The following is a 13,355-nucleotide window of genomic DNA, read 5'->3' as shown; positions in this document are numbered from 1 at the left end:
GCCTACACCTTGAGTCATTCCACCAACCCTTTTTCATGATGGGTTTTTGGGCAAATAGTTCTTGAGATAGGGTCTCAAGAACTATGTGCCTAGGGCTGGCTTGCAATGATCCTCCTGATTTCTGCTTCCTATGTAGCTAAGATTATAGGCATGAGCCACCAGTGCCTGACTCTCTGCCACTCTTGATGTCATGAGTGGGTCGCTGAGCTCTTTGTATTTCTGTCTCTTCATCCATGAGGCAGGTGTTGTATAGAATCTAGTTCACCAGCCATTCACCTTAGTTAAATGGTATATTTCACATGCCTGACACTTGGCAAATATTAAGTAAATATGAACTCATCACAACTGATTCTGTAAGTAGCCTACTTCAAATAGACTTAGAATCCTGCAGGGGCTTAAGGGGAAGTCATTTCCTAAAAGAGTCTTGGGCCCAACTGGGATATGATCTGAGTCTTCCCACCCCATTCCTCCCTGGTCCAGATTCATTTCTGGCATGAATGAATGGCTCTCATGCTTGAAGGCCTGACCTGAGTCAAACCATGAAACAGTAGCTACAGGCACACCCACGTGCTCTGGCTGAAATCTGAGCTTTTGCTACTGTAATGTGAACACTAAGCACTTGGTAAACCCCATCTGACCAAATCCAAAAGTGTATTTGCTAACATCACTGAACCCTGAGCCTGAGCAGACCTGGACTGTATCACATTAATCTGTGAGCCAGAACTGGCCATTTCTTTCAGGCCCAAAACACATGACATTCAATGAGAACCAGCCACTAGCACCCAGCCCAGCAGTTTCATCTGAATCAGCTCCAGGTGAGGGCCCACCCACAACTCAGGTAACAGGGCTGAGCTGTGGCAGGTGAATAATGTTGGGGTCATGTGGAAAACCCCACCTGGATGACAGCTCTACTTTGGGTTTAGTCCAAGTTGTTCGGGAATAGGATTGCTGTTCCCCTAAGCATATCCCACACTCCGAATGCTTTTTCCTACTCTACATCTGGACAGTCCTCTGATTTCCTCAAATATGCATTCCTGGAGAGCCCTAGATAAGTATTCTGCTTTGATGCCTTCTCTGCCCCCACCCCCAGCTCCCTGCAGTGCTGGGGATCAAACCCAGGGCTTCCTACATGTTAGACAAGTGCTCTACCACTGGCCTACCCAGCCCCAGCTATGGTGCTTTTTCCACTGAGTTCTTGCAGATCCGTTTTGTTGTGTGAAACGTCAACTTCCTTGAAGTCAGGATCCTTGTCTCCTTCATTTCTTTGTTCACATTCCCTTGTTGAGCCTGTGGCTTTCCCTCTTGGTACTGCAGAGTGCTCCATCTCTGGGAGCAGAAGCAGGTCTGGTCCAAATCTCAGTCCTGCCATTTCCATAGCTCTGTGATTTTACAAATTACCCTCAGAAGCCTCCATATCTCATCTGACAATCGGATTAGTCATGCCCATTCTCTAGGGTTGCAGAGAGGATGAAGTGAGGAAATGCTTGTCAGGTGCCTAGCACAGGGCCAGGTGGAGAGCAGTTTTGAGAAACATGGGCTGGCTGGTGAGGGTGAGTTGCTGACAAGATGTCAGGAGATCCAGGTGTTGGCTCAGGTTCCTTCCCTGAGACACCAGGGCCTCAATCATTATTCCTATAACAGCCTGGTATTTAAGGGGTTCTCTGGTTGTCTGACACTATGACAAGAGTTAGGGCTGTCACACAGGGACTCCAAAGCCTGTGTACTTAAAGCCTATTAGAAAAATTAGGACTAGTTACGAGGTATAGTGGCACTCACCTGTAATCCAGCACTCAGGAGGCAAAGGCAGGAGGATCTCAAGTTCAAGGCCAACCTGCACCACATAGCAAGACTGTACAGAAAGAGACAGAGAGAGAAGCCAAGTCTGACTGTAACATTGTGGAATACATACAGAGGAGGGGCCCTAGGATGAAGAGGTGGGTGGGGAAACTGTCAGGAGAGAAAAGGAACTTCCCTGGAGAGGGAGACCAGGGGAGATGATAAGGTTGTCATGGTGACATTGGAGGGTCTGCAGGTTGCTGCACACAGGATTCTTCTTCTTATTTTTATTATGGTACTGGGGTTTGAACTCAGGGCCTACACCTTGAGCCACTCCACCAGCCATTTATTTATTTATTTAGTGAACTATTTCCCTGGGCTGTCTCTGAACCTCAATCCTCCTGATCTCTGCCTCCTGAGTATCTAGGATTACAGGAGTGATCCACCAGCACCCGGAGGTTGGTTCTGCTTTATAGATAAGAAGGCTGAGGCCCAGAAGAACTTTCCCCAAGTGATAAAGCTGTGTCTGGATCCAAGCGGTCTCACCCCAGTGCCTACAGGGGTGGGCTCTTAGCCACTTTGGAAAGTGTGTAAAGACCCTTTGAAGCAAGAGGCAGGACAGAGATAACAAGTGGTGTAATTTTTAGTTTTTACACTTACCAGTGGGACAAGTACTGCAAAGGGGAAAGGGGCAGGGTGTGGGTTCTGGCAGGATGGTCCTGAAGAACCCCACCAGGTCCTGCAGGTGCAGCCCCGCGAGCAGCCACGAGGTGGCGCCAGGCCAGGCTGCGCAGGCCAGGCCAGCCCAGGATGTTGGGTTCAGGGCTGGGCGCTGGGAGTCTGTGAATGGTTCCAGGGCTGGGTGGCCCGGGACCCCACTTCTTCAGTTCCGGGTTCCCAAGCCCCAGAGTCTGGCCTCACGGTACCCATCTGTGGAGATGCAGTTCGGTAGGTCCAGCCTGGCGTCTGGGTCCAGCCCAGCCAACTTGCAGAAGGTCAGCACGGGGGCTCTTTCTCTAAGTTGCCGGGGGCAGTCGGGGACAGGGAGGGCCCCGGGTCGGTCAGGTCACTACGCAAAAGCTCCGGGTAATCCGCCGCCACAAGTTGCGACTGCGGCTACTGAGAGCCACCTTGGCCGCCTTCTGGAAGACGGCGTGCACGTTGTCATGGAGCCGAGCAGAGCACTCGAGGTAGGCCACTGCGCCCACGGACCTCGCCATCTCCTGGCCCTGTTAGAGAGAGGTGGATGCGGCTGCTGTGAGCGGGCATGGGGGCGACCTCACTCCCAGTCTCCCTGTGGCCCTCTTGGTCCAGTGGGGATCTTTGGGAAAACAGTGAAAGTGGCCTTTTCTAGGGACCCTCAGCTCCTGACCAACATTTCATACTGTGGCCTTAGGGCCAGGTTGGGTCTCTGCCTCTCAAGGCCCCAGTTAATGAACTTCCAACTGACCCAGGCACACGTGTAGCAGAATGAATAATGGCTTGCCTCTGTGAAGTTGGTGGCTAGGACTAAGGTCTGGCATGGATATACCCTATTCTTCCCTCTCTGGGCAGAACCTTCCAGATATACTAGGTACTCTTTCCAAGCGTTGGCAGTTCCTGACCCTGGACAGCCTCTAAGGATCCCCCAAAAAATGCTTCCCGCCAGGCACAGGGGAAAGGTATCCTGAGGCGCCCTTCCAGTCCCTTCACCACCTGGCTGGGCTTCCTACCCTGTGGTAGGTCACAGGCTCCAACCCAGTCTTCCGAAGCTGGTTCACCAGGGTCCTGTCCTTGCGCAGGTCAGTCTTGCAGCCCACCACGATGATGGGCACTCCCTTGCAGAAGTGAGTCACCTCAGGGTACCACTGCAAGGCACAAAGCAAAGAAAGTGTAAGCCATGGGGAGGCTCTGTCCCTCAGTGGGCCACCCTCCTGCTCCCCAGGCTGGACTCCAACAACCATAATCGGCCTGGCTAACATTTAGAGCACAAGTACTCAGGGCCAGTTTCCCATCTAAGAATCTACACATGGGAACTCATTAACCCCTGGAGTCCTAGCAGCAAGTTCGCTGTACAGGTGTGGTCACTAAGAGGCTATGAAACTTGGCCTTGGTCACACAACTGAAAATGGCAGGATTTGAGACACTGAGCCCAGAGCTCTGTTTCCTCCCAGCCCCTCTGCAAGGTAAGGACTCTCCTGGCTGCCTCCTGAACTGGGCCAAATAAACCAGCTTACAAAATGATTGCAGCAGCTGTCTGCTGCAACTGTTTGCCCATTGGAGGAAGGGCCCCTCCTGTGTCACTACTCTGTGAAGTGAGAGGTCATTGGGGCCAGGTTATTTTAGCCTAGACCACAGCTAGGGCCCTGGAGAAGCAGAGAGAGGCTGCACTGTCCAGGAAAAACTGGCAGAACGGTCCAACTCCTGGAGCCCCAATGGGACCTAGCTGGGGTTCTAGACAGACTCCCCATGTCCCACCCATGGGAAGGGGCTCCTGGGTGGCTCTACTGAACCCCACAGTGAGTCTGCAGTTGGGCTGAGCCCATGGCAACCTTGAAATCAGATCATCCCCTCCTCTGCAACAGATCCACACTGGACCCAGGACCCCACTCTCTTGGTTCTCTCGGATCTCATCAGCTCACACCCTCCTCCCCACTGGGCTCAGGGAAGTGGTCTCTCCTTTCCCTTAGCTGCTCTAGGTCCCAGGTCCCTGGTTGTACCCATCTGACCGACTGGCAGCTCTGAATTGGCTTCTCCAGCCAGGCCTGTGCTCCCCAGGGACTAGAGGCTCCAGCCTCAACGCTGGGTGTGCAGCCTGTCCCAGTCGGTCCCTTCTCATCTCGGGAATGGCAATTCCACCTTCTGCCTCCTCTGGTCCCAACTTCTCCCTCACATCCACATCCAGTCTATCAGCAAATCCTCCAGGCTCTGCCTTCCAGGTCAGTTCAGAATCCACCCACGCCCCACCCCCTCTATCCCCATAGCTAACACCCTGGTCCCAGGCACCACTGTCCCTCCTTGTCCCCAGTGCCTAGAACAGCACCTGGCATAGAGATGTGCTCGATTAATAGCTCTGAATGATTGCATGTGGCAGACTTTCTGGGTTGAAATCCTAGAGTTGCCACTTTAATAGATATGTATCTTTGAATAAGTAACTCAAGGCGGAAATAATACTAGTATCTACTCCACAAGGTTGTTAGGGGTGAAATAAGCAAATAAGTGCATGTAGTGCCAAGAACAGTGCCTAGTACAAGATCAGTTCTTCCTTTCTTCCTTTCTTGGCTGTACTGGTGTTTGAGCACAGGGCCCCACACTTACTAGGCTAAGGCTCTACCACTTGAGCCATGCCCCCAGACGTAAGGGGTTTTTTTTGGCAGTATTGGAATTTGAATCCAGGGCCTAATGCTTGCTAGGCAGGCATTCTTACTACCTGAGCCACTCCTGGCTGCCCTTTTTACTTTTTGTGATGGTCTCTTTCAAGATAAGGTCTTAACTTTTCTTCTTTTGCGGTGCTGGTATTTGAACTCGGGGCCTACACCTTGAGCCACTCCACTAGCCTTTTTTTTGTGTGTGTGTGATGGGTTTTTTCAAGATAGGGTCTTGCAAACTATTTGCCCTGGCTGGCTTCAAACCTGGATCCTACTGATCTCTGCCTCCTGAGTAGCTAGGATTATAGGCATGAGCCACAGGTACTGACTCCCTTTAGTTTTTTAACTTTGTTTTTCAGATAGGGCCTCACTGACTGTGCTGAGGCTGGCCTTGAACTCTTGATCCTCCTGTCTCTCCTGAGTAGCTGGGATTATGGTGTGCACCATCATGCTCAGCTACATGGTAAATTCTAAATAAATGTTGCTGCCACGATTTTGTTGTTGTCATTACTAATGCTGTCATTGGCAATGCCCTGAGGAAATCTGGAATGTGCCATTTGTGTGGAGGTCCTGGTAGCAGTGGGGAGGGTGGAGTAACTCAAGGGGGCTACATCCTTGATACCTTTGAGCACTGTGGGAACCCCATGCAGCTTCAAGGCATCCTGGGGGCCGCAAAAAGACAGCAGCTGGGTACCTGGGGGGTGGGGTTGCTGAGTGCTGCTAGAATCTGATTTTATGGTTCACACAGCCTTGGGCAGGCGTGGGCTAGGGAGATAGAGACCTCTGTGACACAGTATTCTCAAGAAGAGTCACAGTTGAAAGAGCTGGTATTCTGGAGCTAGGCATGAAATGAATATCTCAGCTACTTGGGAGGCGGAGATCAGGAGGATCATGGTTCAAGGCCAGCCTGGGCAAAAAGTCATCCCAAATACAAGCTGGGTGTGATGGTGTGTGCCTGTAATTCTAGCTATATAGGGAGAAAGATGGAGGAGAATCATGCCCAAAACCAGCTCCAGGCAAAACAAAAGCAGACCTTTACATACAAATACTAAAGCAAAAAGGACTGGGAGCATGGCTTAGGTGGTTGAATAACTGCCTAGCAAATTTGTAGTCAAAAAAAAAAAAAAAAAAAAAGCTGGTGGCTGGTGTGTTCTGAGTCCACAGTAGAGGGCAGGTAAGGAAGCACAGACCAGGGCAGACTCTGACACCAAATCCCTGTGTGACCTTGAGGAAGTCACTGTGCCCCCCTGGGCCTCAGTTTTCCCATATGTATATGGCAAAGGCACTAGACTCCATGTCGTCTAGCACTGACCAAGCTCTGATGGTCACCGGGTCATGGGTGGGGAGCAAAGTGGCCTGGCTATGGGGACTGCCTCCCTCACCCCAGTACTTACCCGGTTAGAGACGTTATCAAAGCTGTTTGGGCTGGTGACATCGAAGCAGAGGAGCAGGACACTGGCATCGGGGTAGAAGAGGGGCCGTAGGCGGTCATAGTCATCTTGCCCTGGGCAGAGTGTGGGAGGGTCACTCCTTCCAGATCCTGGCTGCTGTCAGCACCTCCCCAACATTAGGGAGGTGATCCCAACAGGAAGGGGCTTCTGAAGGGCAGGGCCTGGTTTTGTGCCCCTCTCCTGGGGAGCAGCATTTAGCTGGCCTGCCTGTGGAGAGCCCTGGCCTAGGGACAGCATTGATGGGAGGTCCTGTTCTGGAAGGACTGGACGCAAGACAGAGACCAGGCTGGGGGCAGTCTGGAGGAACTGAGGCCTGTCCCTCCTAAGCCCGGTTTACCCTGGGTTTGGTTGATGAGAAGAAAGGCAGGCAGAATCATCGCAAAGACATCTTAGCCCATTGGAGGGAAGAGGGCAGCTGTGACTCCCTGAGGTTAGCTTGGAGCTAACCCTTGTGTGGACGAGGCCAGGAGACTGAAGGGCAGTGGCCACGGTCAGGGTAGAAAGCCCAGGGCCAGGCCAGCCCACCCCTTGCAAGCAAAGAGCCCTGGATTCTGCTCACCTCCAAGACTCATGGGCTTCCCTGGGGTGGAGAGGTAGGCAGACCCAGGTGCACAAGCTAGGACAGTTGGACTTTCTGGGACGCCCCCCCAATCCTGACAACCCTGTCACCTGGAGACTGGCTGGCCTCCCTGCTTCAGAAGGCAGAGGGCAGGGCTCGGTCCCAGAAATCTGGGGCCCCCAGAAACCCCTCTTCCTCCCTATCCCTCCCCCAGTCCCCCACACCAACCTGCTGTATCCCAGATTTGGAGATGCACAGGTTTGCCCTTCATTTGATGATTGACAGTGTACCGCTCAAACACCGTGGGGGTGTAACTCTGAGGAAGAATGGGGAGGGGCCATGAAGATGCTTGGGGCAGGCCAGAATCCCAGGAATGCCTGCATACCAGAGTAGTTCCTGGGAAGGCTCCTAGGTAGCCTGGGGGGAACGGGGCTAGGAGCTGGGGTGCCAGCTAGGTCCCCACCCTTCTTGGCCTTGTTCTCCTCTAGTATGAAAGGGGAAGATTAAAGTCCCTACCATAGAGTGTTGCTATAAGGAGTCAATGAGATACGTCATGTAGAGCCCTTAGCACAGAACCTAGTACAAAATAAGCACTCAGGACATGCCAGCTTCTGGTTATCTTTGCCTCCCTAGACAGAGGCCCCCTTCTGAGCCTCATTCCTACTAGTATGACAGTGGCTTACATCTGTTCCTTCATTCATATATTCATTCAGCAAACATCAGTATCTTCTCTGGGCTCAGTTTGGGACACTGAAGAACAGGCAATAAATAAGACTTAGAACCTGCCTTGGGGAGCTCATGCCATTTTGGGGGGGGTCTTTCTTATGCCTCTCAACCTCTTGAAATCCAAACAAGACCCCTGTCAAGCACCATTTCCCCCAGACTGCCTTTCCTGATCTCCTCCCACATGGCCCCGTTTCTGCCTCTCAGGGGCAGGTGACCCAGGGCAGAGACCCCCAACCCCAGCATTCCCTGGCCTGAACATGCTCCCTCTCCACAAAGGCTGATAAATGGCAAACAGGACAGGTTTGGTACTCAGAGGGAAATGCAGGAAGGAAGAAGGAGGCTTTGCAGAACAGGGCCTAAGAAACAGGGAAGGAGGTTTTTTGAACTCTGTCACAACTGGGTACTTTTTTTGCCCCAAAAGGGTATCTGTGGCTCTCCTGTGTCTTGGGTCCCCAGGCCTTCATCACTTGCTCAGGATTGGCTGGTGGGCCCATAGTGTGTGTGGGGCCCCCACCTGTCTGTGAGTCAGGAGGACTTCGTGCCTGCCTGCTGGCCCTCTGAGTCAGGCCCTGGGAAGCTGGGAGGAGCAACCATGGCAGTGGGTCAGCACTGTCTTCTAGGTCACCTGGGAGGTCATGCAATGGGGGTTAAACTAGGCAGTTGGGAAAGATGGAGAAGTCCAGATGGCCTGCCCTGAACCTACCACGCCATCACTCCCTCTACCAACAGGATCCAATAGAAACATACGAGAATATCATAACCCACCTCTCCCGCTTACACAAGACCCCGTCCTCAGGCCTAGATCGCACTGTGACGTGGTAGCGAGGAGCACTGGCTTTGGGATCATAGAAGCTTGGCTTAGGATCAGGCTCTGGCATCCAGTAGCTGTGGCTTCAGGCCAGCCCCATCATTGGTTAAAGGGAAAGGTGTTACCTCACAATGTTTAGGGAGGGTAGACTGGCAGTTGAGGCCCTAGCATGAATGCTCACTACTTACCTGGTTGCCAGGGGCCGTGTCCGCACCAGCCCCAATACATCCCTCCAGATGCCACCTTCCCCACTCCTTCCCTAACCACCACATCTGCCTTGGAGCAGGGGCCTGTCATCTTGGAGGCACTGATGCCTGTGTCTGAGCCCCCAGCTTGGCCCACCCACTCACCAGTTGGGGGTCTTCTGATCTGAGCTGCAGGGATGCTGTATGAAGCTCTTGAGAGACACATGCCAGTGCTTTACAAACCCTGTGGTGATGGCCCCACTGCCTACACGCTCCACAGTTCTCCATATGGCAATTTACTGTGCCATCTCTGACCCCTGCAACCTTGGAATGTCAGTGAATCCTCATTTTCCTGAGGGGACCCTGGGAGAGGAAGTGACTTGCCTGAGGTGATGCACTAGACAGCTGACTAGTGACAGAGCCAGGTCTGTCAGGTTCCAGAGACAGGAGGCTCTGTCCCCAACTACCTGCCTCTCCTGAGTTTCAGGAATGAGCAGGCTGGGTCCCCTTGACAGTACGGTCCTTCCGCCTTCCACTTATTCTGGAATGTTGTCTTGGAGATTCTTGTCTATACCTTCTGTCATGCTCTTTGAGTCCCCAGCCAGGCCCCCTGTGTCCATGGGACCAATAAAATGCCTAATCTTATCTGCTGAACTGTACTCAGTCAGGAAGGCCTGGCTGGGCTTGTGCTGGGCCAGACATAAGTGAGTCAGTCTGGTACCTCCCAGCATGGGGCTCACACAGAGTGGACCATTACAGGATAAGGACACAGTGAGAGGGTGTCAGGGTTTCCCAGGTAGGACGTCTCTGGGGGTCTGAGTGTGGACCGGGAAGGTTCAGCGTGTTCAGTAGGCAGGTAGGACTGGGAGCTCCCTGCCACCTCCTAGCCCCACCCTGTGGAAATGGTAGGCACACAGCCCTGGGGTCCCTCCCTGCCCCGAGAGCTCTCCCACCTTGCTCCCTCTGCCCTGAACTTGAGGTTGGACCACAACTGATGACCACTGAGGCTTCTCCAAATACCCAGCCTGCTCTTTGCCCTGTGATACAGGTAGGAAGCCTGGGAGGCAGCCCCCACACTGCAGAGCTGCTGGCTCCCTGGGCTCCCAGGGCTGCCTGGAGAAAGGAGGCCAGGTTAGGTTCAGGGGGCAGAGCACTGGGCTGTTGAGAGTGCCCTGGTGGGGAAGGAGACTTGGGCTCCAGACCAGCACTGCTACGGCAGCAGGACACTGCCTTCCTGGCCTGGGTTTTCCTATCTATGAAGTGAAGCCTTTCCTCCCTGTACTTGAATCTTGGTTTTTTTTTTTTTTTTTTATGCGGTACTGGGGCTTGAACTCAGGGCCTTCACCTTGAGCCACAAGCCACTCTGCCAGTCCTATTTTTGGGAAGGGTTTTTTGAGATAGGGTCTTGAGAACTATTTGCCCAGGCTTGCTTTGAACTGTGATCCTCCTGATCTCTGCCTCCTAAGTAGCTAGGATGACAGGCACCTGGCTCCTGTACTTGAATCTTGTGGTTCTTTATAAGAAGAGGCCCCTCTCTGGGGCTGGCAGAGTGGCTCTAGCGTTAAGAGTACCTGCCTAACAAGTGTGAAATCCCTGAGTTCAAACCCCAGTGCTAGCCAAAAAAAAAAAAAAAAGAAGAAGGTATCTTTAGCTGGGTGCCAGTGGCTCACACCTGTAATCCTTGCTACTTAGAAGGCAGAGATCAGAAGGATTGAAGTTCAAAGCCAGCCCCAGGCAAATAGCACTACAGACCCTATCTCGAAAAAACCCATCACAAGAAAGGGCTGATGGAGTGGCTCAAGGTGTGGGCCCTGAGTTCAAACCTCAGTACCGCAGAAACAAAACAAAACAAAAACTCCAAAGGCCTCTTTGCCTATAATCCCAGCACTAAGCAGGCAGAGGCAGGAGGATGGAGAGTTTGAGGGCTACATATGCAGTGTGAGCTGCATAGTGAGACCCTGTCTCAAAAAACAAACAGAAAACAGGCCTCTCTTGTGCTATGGAATCCAGGGTCCCCAGACAGGGAAAGAGCCTGGACAAGACTGATCCATCCCCTTGGTGACAATGGTAGCCCCAGTGTGTCCTCTAAATGTATGTATTTCATGGCTGCACAGCGTCCATTTCTACACTGTAGGCTCTCTCTTGCCATCAACAACGTCACCACCTAGGACATCTGATCCCTGATCCAGAATGTTGGTGCTATCTCCAGGTTGCCATAATGGTTGACTTCCTGTGGGCAGCATCTGGGGACCCAGAAACACACTCCCTCAACCTAAAAAAAACTGGGTAACTGGTCAAAGGAATTGACGTCAGCTCTGCAAACCACAAAACCAGTGGCTTGCTGATGCTGAGTGGTAAGCAAGGCCCAGCACTGTCTACAGGCCCTGCCTTTCCTGCCTCCTCCATCAGACTTCCAGGGGCTCAAAGGATGCTAGGATAGGAAAGGACAAAGAGTGGCCACTGGAGGCAAACCCATGGACTCCTCATAGGGCCAAAAGAGGTACAGCAGTTGAGCCTAGCCCCTGCCCCATACTTGGTGCTTGCTGGGCTGCCTGGACAGTACAGGCCCAGAGCAGATGCGTCAGATGTCACATACAGCCATCAGCCTGAGATTACTTCTGCCTCACCCCTCTCCAGGGTCCCTCCACCCCATGAGGCTGCTGTGAGGAAACTGAGGATCTGAGAGGCTCAGCAAATCACTAGGGGGCACAAGGTTCATTAGAGAAGGGTGGAGGTGACAACCCAACTCCAGAGCTGATGTGCTCTTCCCGTCCAAGGTGGAGTGGAGATGTGCAGTGTAGCCATAAGGGCTGAAGAGGAGACCCTGGCAAAGATGATCATTAACCAACTTTCAGCGAGTCTTTCCTGTGTGCAGGCTTGTTGCTGAGCACTTGACTTCTATTCACTCAGCTGTCTGTCAGTTCAGGTGGTCACTATCCTTCCTATTGAGCAGTTAAGGAAACAGGCACAGAAAAGGTGAGGGACTTGCCCAAGAGCCTTCCTATTGAGCAGTTAAGGAAACAGGCACAGAAAAGGTGAGAGACTTTGCCATTTGTAAAATGGCAAAGACATGATCTGAATCCTCCCAAGTGGTCACTATGTCTTAGCTAAGCTGTGCCACCAAGTGTTCCCTTAGGACCTGCTATGTATCCAGGTGTGACCTAATTCAGTCCCTGTGACACCCCTCCCAGATAGGTGCCATTGGTCTCACTTTACAGCCAAGCATCCCTCCCAATGGCAGAGCCAGAAGAATTCTGTCCTAGACCCCCACGATCTCTTGGGAGACCCGCTGGGAAGCCTGGCCGTGCACAACCCTGGGCAGCCGAGCACCCTGGGGCTCCCCAGTGCGGGATGGCGCCAGGCCGTGAGCCGGGGCACTCACCTCGGGAAAGGCCCCATTCCTGAAGACCAGCAGCAGGGACGTCTTCCCGCAGCCCCCATCGCCCACCAGGACCACCTTGACGGACCGCACGCCGGGCGGCGCCTCCTCTCCCGCGGCCTGGGCCGCCTTCATCCCGGGCTGGCGGAGGACTGGACGCGGGGCGGCGGGCGGCGGGCTGCGGGCTGCGGCGCTGGGCCGGGCGCGGGGCGGCCTGGCGGGGCAGGAATGTGGAAGGGGCGGGGCGGCGGGAGGAAGTGCGAGCCGGGCGGCCAGGGCGGGCGGGGGCCCCAGGCGGGCGGGCCGGGGCCACCGAGCCCAGGTGAGAGGCCCCAGGCAGGCGTGGAGAGCTGCTGAACCCCTGCCCTGCCGTCCCATGCAGCCACTCAAGAAACACTTACGTAGCGCCACGGTGTGCGGACGGACGCTGAGGCCACCCATGAGGGGATCTATATTCTCAGCAGGGCATCTTGGTCTTAAGGGACGAAGACAAGCAGCTGGACAGTGACAGTGACAGTGTGGGTGAGCGCGGACAGGAAGGAAGGAAGCTCCTGTCCCACTTCTCCTGGATGGATGGAGGTGGCTGTGCACCATAGAAAGAATGAATGAATAAATGAGCCCATTTTGCTCCCCCAGGCCTGGAAACTGAGCCCCATTGTCCCCTCCAAGTGTTTCAGGGCAGGTGGGAAGGGGTGGCCAGGGCAGCGATGGTGCTGCCTCCTCAACCAGCGCTGGTAAGCTTCGCTGCAGGTGGGTGACCATCTGTCTCACCCAGGCTGGCAGTGATGTAGGGAGAGCGATGGACACTTTTCTCTATAAGGCGTTAGAGCAGGGGCTGGCATATGGCTGGTGCCATGCCTGGTTCTTAGTATTTAACCAACACAAATGGTCTAAGGATTCTAAGAGTCTGGGGACCCTGAACTGTTCAAGACAAAGTCCCTGCTTTAAGAAGCCCTCAGCCTAAGAAAGGGAGACAGGTGGAGAAGAGCTATATCTGGTGGGTGGGGTAGGCACACGCAGTGCGACAGGAACAGGGAAAAGGGGCTCCTTGCCAGGATTTCTTTCTGGCAGGAGAGGTCAGAGTCCTGAGGAAAAAGTGAGACACAGTCAGATGGAGGAAGTAA

The 13,355-nt window shown here is 53.5% G+C and overlaps 1 protein-coding gene across 1 annotated transcript; it reads right to left on the bottom strand.

Moving 5' to 3' along the window:
* Nucleotides 1-2,397: 2,397 nt before the first annotated feature.
* On the bottom strand, nucleotides 2,398-12,431 carry Rhod (ras homolog family member D). The gene is made up of 5 exons (XM_020161561.2): nucleotides 12,235-12,431; nucleotides 7,362-7,449; nucleotides 6,518-6,627; nucleotides 3,489-3,623; nucleotides 2,398-3,005 (listed from the first exon to the last, which is right to left on the bottom strand). The coding sequence occupies exons 1-5, from the start codon at nucleotides 12,364-12,366 to the stop codon at nucleotides 2,838-2,840; spliced, it is 633 nt and encodes a 210-aa protein (XP_020017150.1). The 5' UTR covers nucleotides 12,367-12,431; the 3' UTR covers nucleotides 2,398-2,837.
* Nucleotides 12,432-13,355: the final 924 nt, after the last annotated feature.

Source organism: Castor canadensis, chromosome 1 (genome assembly GCF_047511655.1).
Source record: "Castor canadensis chromosome 1, mCasCan1.hap1v2, whole genome shotgun sequence".
NCBI lineage: Eukaryota > Metazoa > Chordata > Mammalia > Rodentia > Castoridae > Castor > Castor canadensis.
Note: the sequence above shows the minus strand (reverse complement) of the source record. Positions and strands in the feature narration are given on the sequence as shown.